We start from the raw sequence: 17696 nt of genomic DNA, 5'->3' as shown, positions 1-17696 counted from the left end.
ATAAATATACTATATACATATACTATATACTGTATACTATATACTATATACTATATACTATATACATATACATGTTACACATATGTCTATAAGACTATATACATATACATGTTACACATATGTCTATAAGACAATATATATAGGCATTCTCACTCGCTCACTCTACAGGTCTACTACTCTCACTCAACTCATAATAAACAGAGAGAATTGAAGCACCTTCTTCTTTCTTCCCTTCTTCGTTCACCTGTGATCAGCCATGGCTGCTGATGATAGTGCCAGAACAGAGTCCCCTATTCCTTCTTCTTCAGATCCTGCTCCTTCTTCTGGGAAACCAAGATCTGCAGAGGTTGAGAGGTCGTCGTACCATGGGGGGGCGCAGTACGCCTTCCCTGATTTCCTGGACACCGTGAAGCTCAAGTACGTGAAGCTGGGGTACCATTACCTGATCCGCCACGCGCTCTACCTCCTCCTCATCCCGCCGCTCACCCTCGCCATAGCCGCGGAGGTGGGCAGCAGAGCTCGGCACATGGGGGTGACGGCGCTGTGGGAGAGCGCGGTGCAGTACAGCCACCTGGTGGCGGCCATAGCGATGGCGGCCATAGGCACGGTGTACTACTTGGTGAGGAGGCCATGGCCGGTGTACATGCTGGACTACGCGTGCTACAGGCCGCTGAAGGAGGAGGTGTGCAGCAACGCGGAGTTCCTGCGATACACGCGGGAGACGGGGGCGTTCAGCGAGAGGAGTGTGGAGCTGCAGAGGAAGGTGTGCGAGAGGTCTGGTGTGGGGGAGGAGACGGGCCTCCCGCCGGCGGTCATGAGCCAGCCGCCCAATCCTTGCATGGGCGAGGCCAGGCGCGAGGCGGAGCGGGTCATGTTCGCCGCCATCGACGCCCTCCTGCTCAGAACCGGCGTGAAGCCCAAAGACATCGGCATCCTCATCGTCAATTGCAGCCTCTTCGTCCCCACCCCTTCGCTCGCCTCCCTCATCGCCTCCCGCTACCGCCTCCGCGGCAACCTCAAGAGCTTCAACCTTGCCGGCATGGGCTGCAGCGCAGGCGTCATCGCCATAGATCTCGCTGCTCGCCTGCTCCGATCCTCTGCTTCTTCTTCTTCTTCTTCTTCTTCCTCTTCTTCATCATCATCTTCTTCTTCTTCCTGCTCCCATCCTTCGCTGGCTATGGTGGTGAGCATGGAGAACATCACCCTCAACTGGTACCTCGGCAACGACGCCTCCAAGCTCGTCTCCAACTGCATCTTCCGCATGGGCGGCGCCGCCATTCTGCTGAGCAGCAGGCGATCCGACCGCAGATCCGCCAAGTACGAGCTTGTCCACACCGTCAGGACCCACAAGGGAGCAGACGACAAAGCCTACAGATGCGTGTACCAGGAAGAAGACGACAGCCATAGCCATAGCGGCTATGGCCATGGCAAGGTCGGGGTGTCTCTGTCCAAGGAGCTCATGGCCATAGCCGGGAACGCCCTGAAAGCCAACATCACCACGCTCGGCCCCTTGGTGCTGCCGCTCTCTGAGCAGATCCTGTTCTTCGCGAGCCTCATACTGAGGAAGATCGCAGCCGCTGGCTATGGCTATGGCTATGGCGATGGCGTGAAGGTGAAACCCTACATCCCCGACTTCAAGCGAGCATTCGAGCACTTCTGCATCCATGCCGGCGGCAGAGCAGTCCTGGACGAGCTGGAGAAGAACCTGGGCCTGTCGGAATGGCACATGGAACCTTCTAGAATGACGCTGTACCGATTTGGGAACACCTCCAGTAGCTCCCTGTGGTATGAGCTCGCCTACACAGAGGCCAAAGGCAGGGTGAAGAAGGGCGACAGGATATGGCAGATCGCCTTCGGATCTGGGTTCAAGTGCAACAGTGCTGTGTGGAGGTCCCTGTCTGCCATCGCCCCCACCACCCAAGCTTCCATTAACAATCCATGGAGCGATATCATCCACAAGTTCCCTGTAGCTGTGCCCACCATGAGAACCTTGTCATCGCCATCGCCATCGCCTTCATCATCATCATCATCATCATCAACCTCCTCATGATGACCCCCCCTCCCCATAGATCCTTCCTTCCCTCTTTGGCTCTGGGTTAGGGTAAAGAAAACTTACCAAAACTTACTCTCCCCAAACCCTAATTCCTTGCTACTAATCACCTAAACCCTGGCTTATCGCCTTGAAAATTAACTAAGAAATACCTCAACCCTATTCCATCCATCCACTACCCTATCCCATAGGAACCCTAATTTTGATGCCCTAAACCCCATATCCGTAGGAACCCTAACCTCTATACTCTGTTTAACCCTAGCCTCTTAAGTCCCCTGGAAATCCTAAGCCACACTGAAACCTAGCCTCTACTACACTCTATCTAAACCCTAAAGTCTGAACCCTAAGGAAGCCCTAATAACCTCTATACCTAAATCGAACCCTAAGGAAGCCCTAACTTCTATACCCAAATCAAAACCCTATGTAAATCTTTTATAAATCCTAACCATTATTAATTAATCCTTGTCTTAAGTCTTAAAACCCCAAACCTGTTGACTTAACCTCCATACCCTATCTGAAACCCTACTAGCATCAGAATCCAACCTCTCTCTTTATGCTCTGTTTTCCCTCCATCATTTGGCTCTTCTCGTATTGGCTTATTTTCATGCGTTTCTGTTGCTTGTTAGGCCTTCAATTCAAGGCCTAACCCTTTCTCTTTCCTCTGTTTTCTTTTTCCCCATTATAATGATTGATTTGATTGATCTTCTTTTGATTCAGTTAGTTAAAAAGGCTACAATCTAGTAGCTTAGTCATGGGCTTTGTCTTTGAGCCATTTGTAACCAGTCAAAAAACATATGACTAAAAGAAGAAGAAGAAAGATCTAACACTCCTCTCTTATGTGCATTCATTCAATGGCCACCCACACCATATAGGACATTTATTGGCCTTACCCACAAAAGTTGTAGACCATTTCTCCTTCCAAAGATATATCAAATTTTTATTGTTCTTGTTGATGACCCACTATGTTTTTGCTTCATTTTGGAGGAGTAATTTTGTGTCACTTGGGTAGAGATTTCTCGGTCAGCCTCTTTTGTGGATGCTTACCTTACGGGTTGTTATGATTGGCAAGCATATGCTGGTTTTGTTTTCTAACACTTCAAAATGGCTTGAATTAGTCTTCAATATCTATCATGTCCCAAGCGTTTGTTTGTCGCGTTTATGATGAAAAAAGTGTTTTAGATTGTGAAGCTTTTTGATGTTAGTGATTACGTATGCGCTTGTGAGACATGTTCACTTGTCGATGTGTACTATGCGGGAACAAATGCTAAACTTGTATGGATACCAATTCGGGAAGATCTTGTTGAATAGGGGTTCTTTTAGTAGACATTTCGGTCTTCGGCCATCATGCTTAGGTTGGAAAGAGTGTCCAGATTCCAAAGCATTGAGTGTCGGTAATGCAATGGATATATATTATGTTGTCCATTTAGATGTGGCGAGTTGTTGGCCATCATGCTTACATTGGAAAGGGTGCCTAGATTCCAAACTGTTCGATTTCTATTCCGTGATCTTGTATTGATGTGGATTGATTATATAAGACCTTGTCAATCTCGGACTTTGTAGATATGTCGAGCCTTCGGTAGTTGTGTTTACATTGGAATTAGTGCGTAGATTCTAAAGCGTTTGTAATCTCCATTCACTATGCACAATTTTTGTGGAATATTCCGTTTGGGGTGTCCATGAAGCCTCAATCAATGGTGGGTGTTGAGCGATCGGCATATTCTTTTACAAGTATTCACAACCACATGAAATCACTAGTGGTCGTGAGCGAGATTCCATGACCAAAGTGAAAGGTGACCATATAAAGGCTAGTAATTGATGGATGTCTTAAATGATTATTTAAAGTCAAGAGTCAAGACACTCCTCAAAGATTATAGATTCGCAATAATGTGGAGGTGAGAACCACGCTCTTGTACCTCGGGTTTGGGAAAAGGTGTGGAACGGTCTTAGGATGGACTTTAAATCCTTCACCGACGAAGTGTCATGATTCATGAGTATCTCAAATTGGAAAACTGTTCATTAGATGGGGTTCCTAACCCAAATGCTCCGTACCATAACCCGTCTCCAAATTTGACACTTGCGTTACGTTCCAAGCATGTAAATTGTAATACAAATATATGTGTGTTCATTGACATGGCATGATACATACATATAGTGATGTACATCATGAGTTATTAGTCAAATTTGGGAGAGTGTGTATATGTGTGATTGTAAAGCTTGTAATACATTAGAATTCGGAAACACTTTGATAATCAAATGTAATAACTTACTGGAATCTCTTTAAAGGAGGGAAATATACATTGCTACCATACGTAGCAAAGTATATTTCTACCTAAATGATTTTTCATGAAGTCACATTAAGTATAAGTTAACTACTTTCACAATAATATTGCAAGCCAAACTCTATTCTAAAGGCACAATTTGTTGAATGTTGATAGTAGATGTCAACAATCTAATTTCAGTGTGTCGGGTTTGTCTACGATTCATCTTTCAATAGGAAAGAATCAATGTGAACTTTGCTTGTTGAAGAACAATGGGCATCAGAAATGTCTCCTAATCCAAGTCTCATTTTTGTGAATCCAAGTCTCATTTCTTGAATTTGACACCACTTTTTGATGCACAAATGATTTATTAGACCTATGACTCCATGACTCGATGAGTTTTGACTTCTTGGAGCTAGGAGTCTAATTATAATGATTATTTATTTTTTATTTATTTTTTATTTATTTTTATTTTTTCCAAAAAAAACTCCTTCCATTAGTTATAAAATTTTACAAACAAGATGATTATATACAAATCCCTATAGGGACATGATAGTTCCATCTTATGTGGATGCCCACTGACTCAAGAAAGGGAGAGGACGACCATTGTTGGATGAAGGCTATTCGTTGTCTTTCAACTCCATCGGAGCTGCCCTTGAGGCCATCATATTGGCTCTTTAGAGTGGCTACAATTTCACTCTATATCCCTCGCAATAACATTGTGGGATGCACAATTTGGTTGGAAAAGACCCTTCTGCACCATTGTTTCTATAGAATCCAATGAGTTATTGGGCTGACCAATTCCAACACAACTTGAGATTTGTCATTAAGAGGAGTTGAGTGGACATTGTCGATGGTGGAGAAAAAAACCTCTTGTGCTTTTATCACCAAAGTCATCCCCTCCTCCTGATGCTTGTATCTGCCAACTGGGGTCTACCATGATAGCCAACATATATTTCCCCACTTGATTGAGCCTTGCACCAGGCATAATTGCAACAAACGGCCAACCCCCCGCCATATTCGATGGGACATTGGGCAGTCCCATAGAGCGTGTCGTATTGATTCTACTACATTTGGACACTCTACACAATTAGGAGAGCTAACTATAGTGAATTGTCACCAATGGAAAAGAATCAACACAAATTCTACATGTCCAAGCATATTGGGTACGTTAAACATTTTGTTTTCTTGCGATGATGAAATTTGACAAGTTTTGAATTTCTGGAGATAGTAAGAGTGTTTATTCGACCAACTTATTTAGTTTGAATATAATTCGTTCCATTTCCCAAGATTGATGCATGTTGATGAAACATAGATTGAAAAAGTAGGATTGTTAATAGTTACAAAAACATTGGAGGGCATAATTGACTATAATGATTTTTCTACTTATTCAAAAAGTCCCTAGACTACGAAATTTCAAAATTTCAAAAGTTCTTAAGCTCTAGTACACTCTTGGGACCATAACTTGTAAACGTTAATCCCTAAACTCTCTTCTATTCTTACATTTATTTCCATGATCTTGCTTACAAATATGAGTTTACATTAGGAAGCTAAATTTAGGTTGGCAAGCATGCAATGAAAGTTAAACGACTAGGATCAAATGTTTCCATAGTCTAAAGGGGGGCATTGAATGATTATTCTCTTAGTAGCTCTTTCACATACATAGTTTTTATGCATTCTTGTGAATGCATTAAAAGGCTACATGTAACATAACACTTATTGAACTTGTAAAAGTCTCTTTGAATATGATCCATTTACCTCTTTTTTGTACTTGTAATTATTTATCATGATCTTGATTAGGAATACAAAGTTACATTGAGCAAGCTAAGAGTAGGGTAGTAAAGATAAATGATGTATATGAGGTATTTTCTCATTCTTCGGCTCAATTATTTCCTTAGTGTTATTTTTACCTGCCTACTTTTGTGTAGTCATGTGAATGTATTAAACATGCCTCTCAGTAACATGATCTTTAATGACCTCACAAAGTTGTCCTTGAACATGACAACTTTATCACGTAGGTCTTAAAGATGCTAGAAACTCTTCATATTGAATATTCAATAAACGCCATCATATCATAGAAGTTTGTAAGTAGTAGTTATTGCATACACATGTTCTCTCTTCGGATCACGGTGAGTTTGCACAATATGGCACCGAAGAGGTTACCATTGGGAATACCGACATTGTGCCACTTTTAACAAATTGTTTAGAAGGTGCACAAAAGCGTATGAGTTTCTTTGAGAACTTTTTGCATGCATAGTAGTTTGTGTCAATAGCTCCAAAGTAAAGGCTATGCCTCTGAAACCTCTTAGTAAGATTTTTTTGTGTACAATAATGAAGAACTACTTTGCTCACATTGCTCTCAACTACAAAATTATCTTGGTCTTCGAATGCAACAACTGAACATCATCGTATGTCATTGAGGCCATTCTGACCTTGGTGTATTGCATCTTAGCAACTATTTGCTAAGGTCACAATAAGATTGTTGAGGCCATCCTAGTCCTGGTGTATTCATTCACATCTTAACAACAATTTATGTTAGGCCCCAATGTAAAATGGGTTCTTTAAAATGGATGATCTCTTCCTCTCCATGTGATTGACTGGTAACATCTTGGAAATCTAAATCCCATATCCTTACCGGGAAGACTTGTTTTCAACATTCGGATCGTCTTCTCCAATTCTTCATGAGATGACACTCTCTCATTTCACAAAACTCTTCCACCCTCACTAGCCCAAAATCCAATATGAGGGTGCAAAGTGCACACCCATTAGGAAACTTTCACCACCCATCAATATGTTCCTTACACTAGGGTCTTCATGGAAATTATTAGAACATCTAGTTTATGAATTCAAGCTAATAAACAATTAAATGCACTCATAATAATGCCCCAAACTTTATATGCACTCATAATAATGCCCCAAACTTGGATTCTTTGATTGGTGAACCTAAGTATCATGGAACGTTTTGAACATGTTATTATAATGATGATTAAACGGTATATAAAGAAATTGTCGATTGATATCATTCTCTTTTCCTCAAAGTGCCCATAATTCAAATAATTCTAAACATCGTGAATAAATAATCTTGTGATACTAAATTCAGGTAAAAAGAAAGAAAGATGTATTAAACAATCGGCAATGGTTCGGTTTGGTTTGGTTTGAGAGGGTCCAAACCGAACCGTTAATTTTTTTTAAAACTTGAACCAAACCGTGAAACCGTTAAACCATAAAACCGTAAGAACTGTGGTTTCGTGGTTCGGTTTCGGTTTTTAGCATAGGTAAATAAATAAATAAATAAATTTAATTTTTTAAAATTTATAAAATTTTTAAGATGTTCCTAAAATGTGATAATAAGGTCTAAAAATGAAAAGATTGCTTAAAAACAATTTTACAAATTTTGTAATTTTTTTATATTGTTTTAAAAAAAAAAAAAAAACAAAAAACCGTTTAAACCGCGGTTTTTGGCTGTTAAAACTGAATCGTTGGAAACCGTTAAGCCACGATTTCGCGGTTCGGTTCGGTTCAAACCGAACCGTTGCCGATTGTTAGATGTATTAACGTCTTCTAAGACCACAATCGGCCCATGAGACAATTGGTTTAAACCAAAAATGGGGTATTTACCCATTCATCGAAAGTAAAACTAAAAATAAAATAAAATAAAATAGAGCTTAAGCTAAATAGTTCTTTTTTTTTCCAAAAAAAAACTCCTTCCATTAGTTATAAAATTTTACAAATGAGACGATTATGTACAAATCCCTAAAGGGACGCGATAGTTCCATCTTATGTGGATGCCCACTGACTCAAGAAAGGGAGAGGACGACCATTGTTGGATGAAGGCTATGCGTTGTCTTTCAACTCCCTCGGAGCCGCCCTTAAGTCCATCATATTGGCTCTTTAGAGTGGCTACAATTTCACTCCATATCTCTTGTAGTAACATTGTTGGATGGGCAGTTTGGTTGGAGAAGACTCGCCTACATCGTTGTTTCCATAGAATCCAAAGGGTTATTGGGCTGACCAATTCTAACACCTCTTGAGATTTGTCATTAAGAGGAATAGAGTGGACATTGCCGGTGGAGGAGAAAAGGACCTCTTGTGCTTTTATCACCAAAGTCATCCCCTCCTCTTGATGCTCGTATCGGCCAATTGCAGCCTGCCATGATAGCCAACATATATTTCCCCACTTGATTGAACCTTGCACCTGGCATAATTGCAACAAGCGGCCAACCCCCCGCCATATTCGATGGGACGTTGGGCAATCCCATAGAGCGTGTCGTATGGATTCTACTGCATGTGGGCACTCTACACAATTAGGAGAGCTAAGGTTCCCACGTTGCCATGCTCCCACCGGTAGGGACTTATGTATTAACAACCATTGGAAAGTGGTAATTCACCTCGCGTGTTGTTGCTTCCAAATTTTCTACCAAAACTTGGTGATTATTGCGGAGGGAACTTGAAATGTGTGCCAGACCTTCGCAGCAGCTGGTTCTCGGGCGACTTGAGCAGCTAGAATGTGGTGACCCAATCTAGTTGTGCCACTCGGGTTGTACTTTGATCGGATCAGGATCTACAATCCATTTATGACCAGTGTACACAAGTAGTCGAATGACGTTATTCTATGTTGGTGTCTCAGTGTCTCGCAATTCAGGTTCTTCGAGTCTATCTGGTGATCCCCTACCTCTCGGGATCAGAAAACCCTCCTCCTTGTGTCCTATCCATTTCTCCATTGTCGTCCTTTGAGTAGCAGATTCCCTAATCAGTAGAGCGTTAATGATTTCCGATCTCATAGTCCATCCGCCCCTGCTTCCATGGAGTATGTTCGCATGATCTTGTAGTGGCATTGACATAAACCGTCGCCAACATTCTATACTTTTGCCTGGACCTTCTGCAATGTATCCCCATGACAACCCCTTACGTGATCCCAGTAGTTGATTAGATTCATCCTTGAGACATGGATTCCATAGGATACGTTGACTGAGCCAGGCAGGTTCGGATCTCGGTTGATCACACTTGAGCCCTCGATGAATGTCACACCATGCCTTCCACATGGATGCACTGAATCTATCCTCCAAATGGCGGGAGAAACTAGGTTTGAGATCCATGTTTAGAATCCATCCCGTTTGGGGGGCCCAATGGACCCCTTTTCGTGGCCTAAAGTAAGCGAAACGTAACCTCAGTAGCATTTTCCAACAATCATTTCCTGGTTGGAGTCCTCGCACCACAAATTTGGCAAGTAAGGCTTTCGATTGTGAAAGGGGATCAATAAGACCCAATCCCCCTCTCGACTTAGGCATTGTGAGTATAGGCCACGCCACCTTGGTGCGAGCTACATGGTCTTCCTTACCAGACCAAATGTAGTTGCGGACCAGTCGTTGAATCTGATGTATACTTTCCTTGGAGATTGTCCAACATGATAGACTATACCATGTTGTTGCGATGAGTACCTGATTTGCCACTATGATGCGACCTGCTAGCGACAATTTTTCGAGCTCCAATGTATCAACTTTTGTCGAATGGAAAGGATAACGGGTGCAATCATAGTCTCTAGCGGTATGTTGAAACCAATTTGGAAGCCCAAATATTTGGTGCTCACTCCTTGATTGATCCATTTGAAAGCGGGGTGTGGGTGCCACGCCTAAGCTAAATAGTTCTAGTAAAAAAAACATGTTCTATAAGGAAACGACTTTATACTAGGCCTAGTTTCATTTCCATCCAAGTCTCTTGAAAAGAAGCGGGAGGTCAAAGGGTTTCGATGTGGATGTGATCCGTGGTCCCAATGTAAAAGGTACCCCAACCATAACATTTAGGTGGCATAGCTCATGTTCCCTTATCTTCTTAATCATTTCTACTCCACGTCGAGGAACTTTGAATCCCAACATCCGAGGGCGTTTGATTGTTCTTTGCATTTTTGCATTATCAAGAGCGAGGCCGAGTAGTGTAGGTGTGCCCTCATTCATCGTCTCCCCTTGTTCCTAAAAATTACATTAGTTACATGTTGGTGAATATTAAGAGGGTTATGGTTAACACTTTGTAATTTATTCTCCCTACGTTGTTTTAGCTCTAAGATATACCCACCTAGTCTCTTTATATCCAGGGTATCTAATAGTTTGGAGAGGGTGGGAGAGGGTCCTAGTATGTCTTGGTATTTCGCCCTTATCTTGGTATAAGTTGGGCACTTGCATGTAAAGTGATACTCATCCTCTATCTCTATGTGACATAACCTACATAGTCTTTCATCTCTAGGGACTCTATTATACACATATCAAGAACACATGTATACTCTGGTCCCATAGGTCAAAATTGGCCTCTTTATGGATGATAAAAATTCTAATTTGATAAGAATGTATCTAGATATTTTGGTTGTGTGATAAAAGCTAACTTAGAGCTCATGGGCATCATTATCATTGCTTTGAACTATATGAAGGAAAAGAACACCTCAAGTAGTTGTACCATGGATTTTAAATATTCAAACTCTAAGTATAAATATGTGTAACTTTTCTCAGCATAGCTTTTTAATATTTATAATTTATTAGTTATAACTATATCTTTGATGTTCGTACAAGTACGTTTCGTATGCTTGTAGAAGTAATGCTTGCGGTATTATTTATGTTTCAAAATATTATTAATAATTTCATTATAAAAGATAAATAGAACAAGCACTTAGAAGTTGGAATAGGAAGTATGAGTATATACATATGAGAGATAATAGAAAAATGGTCCAACAATGGTCGTCCTCTCCCTTTCTTCAAAAAGTATGGTATTTACCATACTTCAAGAGTGTTGACCATACTCAAATGATATAAACATTCGTGAATGCGAAGGTGCGTATGATTCATACTCTACATACATGCATACATCAATGGCTCCCAAAGCGAGTAACTAATGTAAGGAGGTTTTTTTGGAATAAAATAAAATAAAAAATTTATTACGAAGTATTGGAAGATAAAAGAGAGAGGGAGAAAAAACTAGATGGTCAAGATTACAATTCATCACAAACAAGAACTTTGCTATTTATGAGTTTCAACAATGAGTATATAATTTTGAGGGTAAGGTTTATCACTGATGTGTGCACGTCATATTTATTCCACTTATGTATGGGACTTGTGCTTACAGGTGTGATGTGTTAAAAGCCTTTGGGATTTTGCTTTTATGTGCATCATGGAATATACACATCATGTAACTTTGTGGGTACAATTATTCAACTATTGCATTGCATGATTGGATCCACATCTCGTACGAGTGATCATGAATCATACCTTTGCGGTGCATCAATCACATTGATGACATTTACACCTCTTGGGACAAGTTGTACATACTTATGTTGGACATTTATGTAACCATGGAAATCTAAGCAATACTACCTACAAACTTCCTATGTGGCATGTAAGAGTGCAACCATTGCTATGCATAAGTGTTCAGTATGTATGGCACTCATTATAACTAAGCCTTATTATATATTATAACTATTAGTTATTTCCAATCCAAAAGTTGGATCATTATGTGACACTACATTGACTCTATTGTTGCGATATGTTTTTTTGCGAGGTCTTCACAGAAAAGATACAATTCATCACTTCAAAATTGTGAATTCTAGATGTTAGAGGATGTCTTATTTTCCCAAGTAAATGTATCCTTGCTAGTTCATGATGAGATGGTGTTGCTCCATGTATGTTCCAATGCATCTAAGTGTGAATGTTTTGATTCATGATTCTTTTAAATAGGTTTATCAATGGTGGTTCTACTACAATGTCGTAGACTACCTTGTGTGGATAACCATTTGAAGCTCTACCTTGTGCTTCTATAGAAGAGAAGAGGGATACCCTTGTAGATTTGGGAAATAAAGAGGATAACGAAAGAAAGAATTATTACCCATAGTTGTTCATCAAGAAAGTCTAGAGTTAGTTTTCCCATAAGATTCAAGCTACAATTTCAAACAACACCTTTCTTCATGAAGTTCAAGAAGAAGAAGAAGAAGCGGGGAAAAGGTCCTTCATAAACTAAGCCTCGCACACATGTGAGACGATATATACACTTGATCCTCCTTAAAACGATATTCTCTAGTCCTTCGGATCATACCAGAGCATGATGGTTATTTATGAACATAAATATTTATTCAGGTATGTTATTCTTGATACCACCATTCAAGAAGAACCAACTCATGTGTCGATGTGGTTGATTGATGCTATTATAGTTGCGAAATAACTTGTGTGTAACATAACTCCACCATATTTCGTGTGGTATAAATATAGAAGGAAAATGAAGAGAAGAAGAAGTTGGTACCAATAAGATGAATATCCAAGTAGAGGCCCTCTCCATGCAGGAAAAGTATAGAGACTACTTAATAAGTTGGAAGTATAAAAGGACATAATTCTTGGTTGGATAAACATATTAGGGCTACATCGATGAATGCTAAATTTCTGCTTAACCTATGGTAAGAGTTTACATTGTCAATTTATTGTTATGAGGTTCATGTGGGGATAACATCATATTTTTTATGGTACGGGCAAGAGAGGATGTCAATCACTCTCAAGCATATGGATGGAGTGAACTAGCATCACTTGATGAACTGTTTTCTAACACAAATAAGTATCTACTGAACATTTTGAACCATATGCAAAGTTCTAGAGATGTAGAGGTTCCTTTTGGACTTTGGATAAACCTTAGGAAAAGCCTACAATGTTAAAAGGTATAAAGATGAATATATAAACCTTGATACTCTACTTTAAAAAGGACATGAACGTGATTATGTTTAATATGTATAAAGTTATTTACAAGGACTTTGACCATACTATCTCATCTTGGCTAAAGCGAGCCTTACACTCTCTTCTAAACGATAGTGTACTAAGCCAAAGCCATAATTGTTTAAAACCTTTAAACTTTAAACTTTGTACTATCCATGAACAAGGATAATCAAAGCTCAGACATTTTGGTGATTTCTTGCTTTTTTCCCTTCGTTTAAGTATTGAGTAAATGTGGTTAAGAATCTTAATATCATGTGTCAAATGTTAATAGCACCCTGTGTGCCTAAGAGAGATCAATTAGAGCTTGCATTAGTTGTTAGATACACATTAGTAGCTCAAGAATAGTGGACAACTCCTCTTACTCGTTATATCATTTAGGCCTCTATCTGAGTGGAGCTAAGAGAATGGCAAAACCCACAAAAGACACAAAAGCCACACCAGATGAATGAATTAAGAATAGAAACTAAATATGTATCAACATATGTCAAGTTTGAGCGCATCTCTCTCTAACCCCTTTTACAAAACTAAGGGTCGACCTCCAATTATCTTATTAGCAAATTTTTCTTTCAAGGACTATCAACATCCATGGCCCCCTTTCCCCCCCAAGATCCCTCCATTATATAGTATATCTAACCCTCATCTCCTTATGTATAAATAAAGTGTCATTTTCCCTTGTTTTGCATGAGTCTTGATTTAGATTCTTCTTTTAAACTTAACTTTATGAATGGGCGCTTAGTTAGGCATGTTGATAAAAAAGCATAGAGGCACCTTCAACCTCTATACTAGATTATTTTGCCCTATAGATCAGTAAGTATTGAACTTATGATTTGTACCTTCCAAAGAAATGGCTCTAAACATTTGAGCTATCTTTTTGCTTTTCTAATTGTGTTTTATATACTTCCGTCTAAATTTGTCAATGTTTATTTTACTGGTTGTTGTTTTGTTCATCATTGGATCCTACCAATCATGAAATTGAGCAGATGTGTGTGGATTGGTGGTGTTTTGCATCATGAAAATCAAATTTGTTAGAAGGGAATTCCATTGTAATTTTGTGGCTTTGAGTATGACCTATCTATTTACATAGTTACTATCTTTGTCAAAGAAGTGTATCAAAACATTCATTGTCATGTACCTAATAAGGTACCAAGTTGCAACAAGCTATTAAACACAATTAGTCATGAAATTCTCATCTCTTCGTTTCCCATGATCGAGGTGACCTCACAAAGCATCTCAATCCCTCATCCTTTGTCAACGACACAAATGATTCTAAAACCTATCATACAAGTTGTCGCACAATTTTGTACATTTTATTCATCACATTTTTAAGAGTGCTGGGTGCATCTCTCTCTACAAAAGAAGAGATTCTTGATATCAGTAAATTGAGGTACACATCCATGTTATCGACACATAATATAGGCAACACCGATTAGAAAGGCTAATTGAATCAATAACCAATCCTAGGGATACAATTTAACAATAATATTACAACTGCTAATCATATTAAAATGACCTGAAAGATCTATTTTGATATAGAGAGTATCAAGGTCCTTGCTGATCTTGGGGCAACCAATTGACCATAAAGATCCTTTCCTTACAGATGATCTTAGCTTGGCAGCATTATAGCCATCTTAGAAAAACTAATAGCATCAGATCATTTGTTGGAATGATCAATCTGCCATTAAGAGCGCCAAGGGATATATCCCAACTAGTTTCTTTCTTCACAAATTTGTATTTGCTTTCTGACATCCCTTCAGCTTTTAGCAGAACACGAGTTTTTTTCTACCAAATTCCCTAAACAAACTAGAGCCTGTTCTCCACCCTACAAATCGCTTTTGTTTTGTTATCTCTTTGAGAGAAAAAAGGCATTTTCCTTACAGTTGAATCATACATCGAGATTGGACTTTCTTTGGAGAATAACCCTTCTCTTTTTCATTTTACAAGAACTTCTCAATGGTAGTTACTAAGGTAGCCTTAGGAACAGCACCAATGATGGTATCTTTCTTTTCACCGCCTTTGAATATCATGACAGTTGGGATACTTCGGATTCCATATTCAGTTGCAGTGTTGGGGCTTTCATCGGTGTTTAGTTTCACACATCGAACTTTGCCCACATATTCTTTTGCTAGTTCATCCACAATAGGGGCAATCATTCGGCAGGGTCCACACCACGGTGCCCAGAAATCCACGAGCACTGGAATGTCACATTGCAACACAATCTCTTTCCATGTCTTGTCAGTTACTTCCTCTGCTGCCATCAAAGAAGAGCATAAAAAGCTTTGTTTTAGGCTTGAATCTTGATCTGTGATAATATGTTGACAGTTTTACATTAAGAAGAAACAGCAAAAATAATGGTTTCCAAAGCACTATGATTGTTTCCAGCCTTTCCTCCATGGGAAACTAGCGTTGATTAAGCATCACAAATAAGATTCATAATTTGTTGTTTATTTTTTTATTTTTTTATTATTCACCACATACAAAAACACATGGATTTCTTCCCAACCCCTCCAGACAGATGGATGATGAATAAACCACAAAAAAATATATTAACATGAGACTAATGCAAGAAACCATGCAAAAGAAGGCTTATTTGGCATCAAATATGAGGCACAGAGTTTGAACTTCATCAGACGTAGACCTATGGATCATGGTCTTATTTTCCGAATGACAAAAATATATCTTTCCAAACATGTATATCTTACTAAACCACCCATACTGATGAATAATGAAAAACTCACACAGAGAAGAAGACTGAAAATGACACCCACACAAAATAAGGTACCAAGAATCAATCAAAGATGCAGAAAATTTGAATCTCACCAATTAAGCATATCCCATGTTCCACCATGGATTTCTTTCACAACCTCCTATATACATGAATGATGCAAACACCCAGCAGAACGAAGGCACATTAAATTATTGATGAGAGAAACCCACATGCATTGTAGAATCAAATGAAGAACCACAAAGTTTGATTCATTCATGCAAGAAGCCCATAAAACATCTTACCTCAAATAAAGTAGCATAAAGTTCAAATTCAGCTCATCAAGCATGCCAAAGAAAGCAAAGATTATCAGTTATTCAGACAAAAATGAATAATCCATCAAATAAAGAAGTGAAAAGTTCAAATCTTGGTAAACCAATCAAGCAAGCTAAATTCGGACACAAAAATGCATAATGCATCCAATGAAGAAGTGCAAAGTTGGCCTTGCCCAATCAAGTAATAAGCCAAAGAAACAAAGAGTGAAATAACGCATTAATCAAAGAGGCAAAAAGCCTGCCAGTCTAGTCAATCAACTAACAACCAAGGAAGCAGTGATCAATTAACTATCCAGCAAAGAGGCACAATGTTTGAATCTAGCCCAATCAATCAAGCAAACCCAACAAAACAAAGTGACATAATTCAAGTAAGGATGAATAATGCAATGTACAAATCTCACCCAAACAAACAAACCCAAGAAAACAAAGATGAAATAATGCATCAACGAAGGGGGCACAAAGTTAAATAAACAAACCAAAGACGAATAGTGCAGACAAAGATGAAAATACTGCACCAATGGAAAGTTTGAATCATGCCAGATCAGATACTAATCACAACAATGTCAAGATGGACAATGCAAACTAGGATGAAATAATGCACAAGGAGGCACAAAATTCGAATCGCATCCAATCAAACAAAGATATCAAGGAAACTAAAGATGGAAATCATGCATCAAACAGATAGTTTAAGTTTCTGCAGATTAATTAACAGATTCAACTAAACAAAGATGAAACGATGCATCAAACAATGAAGTGAAGAACCCGAAATCAAACAAAAACTAAAAATCCGAAAGAAAAGAGATTTGTACCTGGAGAAAGGGTGCCCTGTTCCGGCTGTTGTTGTTCACAAACTATACCTCGCGGTGAGGATTGAGCATGGAGGAATGAAGATTGTTCTGATGAACGACGAGAGACAGTCGGAAAGGCTACTCTGAAACCTCCTGTGGATCTCGGTAGAGAGAGACGAGCTCTTAGAACGCTTCCAGGAATCGTAGGATCGCGAAGAACCGTGGCAGATTCAAGAACCATAGCCATAGCTGATAGCTTCTGTGTAGGGAAAAGAAAAACAGAAACAAGGACCAAAACAAAAGAAAAAAAAAACCTAGAACCCAATTGCCCAAAAATGCAGAGACGCTCTCTCTCTCTCTCTCTCTCTCTCTCTCTCTCTCTCTGTCTGACTGTGTCTCAACTTCTCTTCTTCTGGATATGGTTTGCATTCAAGGTCCAAAATGCCCCTCCAAGTACAATCATACATACATACATACATACATACATACATACATACATACAGATGTATGTATGTATGTATGTATGTATGGATACACTTCTGTATGTAAATGGCATAACCAACCAAAAAGATACTCATCTCTCTATCACTGCACCTGCTCGGTAAATGGGCACCGCCCACCCACGCCCTCGCTAACACATCGGCTCAGTGGTTGTACTCGTGAAAAAAGGATAACCCTTATTGATCGTAACATCAGTTGGCTCACTTATCTCGACCATTGTCGTGCCTGGACAGGGGTACCCTTATTGCCTCAAAACATCCCAGCCAGTCTAGCTATCTCGAGCATTGCTTGGAAAAGGGTACCCTTCTTACTGAGACATCGCCTTTGT

The 17696-nt window shown here is 39.6% G+C and overlaps 1 protein-coding gene and 1 pseudogene across 2 annotated transcripts; one reads left to right on the top strand and one right to left on the bottom strand.

Moving 5' to 3' along the window:
• The first annotated feature begins 189 nt into the window (after positions 1-189).
• On the top strand, positions 190-3006 carry LOC147857537 (3-ketoacyl-CoA synthase 11 pseudogene; annotated as a pseudogene).
• An 11461-nt stretch (positions 3007-14467) lies between these two features.
• LOC147857536 (uncharacterized) lies at positions 14468-17300 on the bottom strand. Of its 2 annotated transcripts, none has more exons than XM_087327213.1 (2): positions 16889-17300; positions 14468-15291 (listed from the first exon to the last, which is right to left on the bottom strand). In XM_087327213.1, exons 1-2 carry the CDS (start codon positions 17112-17114, stop codon positions 14978-14980), a joined length of 540 nt encoding a protein of 179 aa, XP_087183339.1. In that variant the 5' UTR covers positions 17115-17300; the 3' UTR covers positions 14468-14977. The 2 variants fall into 2 exon arrangements, with proteins under 2 accessions (XP_087183339.1, XP_087183340.1); XM_087327214.1 differs by having other exon boundaries at positions 14468-15288; positions 16889-17297.
• Between the last annotated feature and the right edge of the window lie 396 nt (positions 17301-17696).

Source organism: Azolla caroliniana, unplaced genomic scaffold (genome assembly GCF_043228905.1).
Source record: "Azolla caroliniana isolate FFs.n. ecotype wild unplaced genomic scaffold, voAzoCaro1.0.p SCAF_11, whole genome shotgun sequence".
NCBI classification, from domain to species: Eukaryota; Viridiplantae; Streptophyta; class Polypodiopsida; order Salviniales; family Salviniaceae; genus Azolla; species Azolla caroliniana.
Note: the sequence above shows the minus strand (reverse complement) of the source record. Positions and strands in the feature narration are given on the sequence as shown.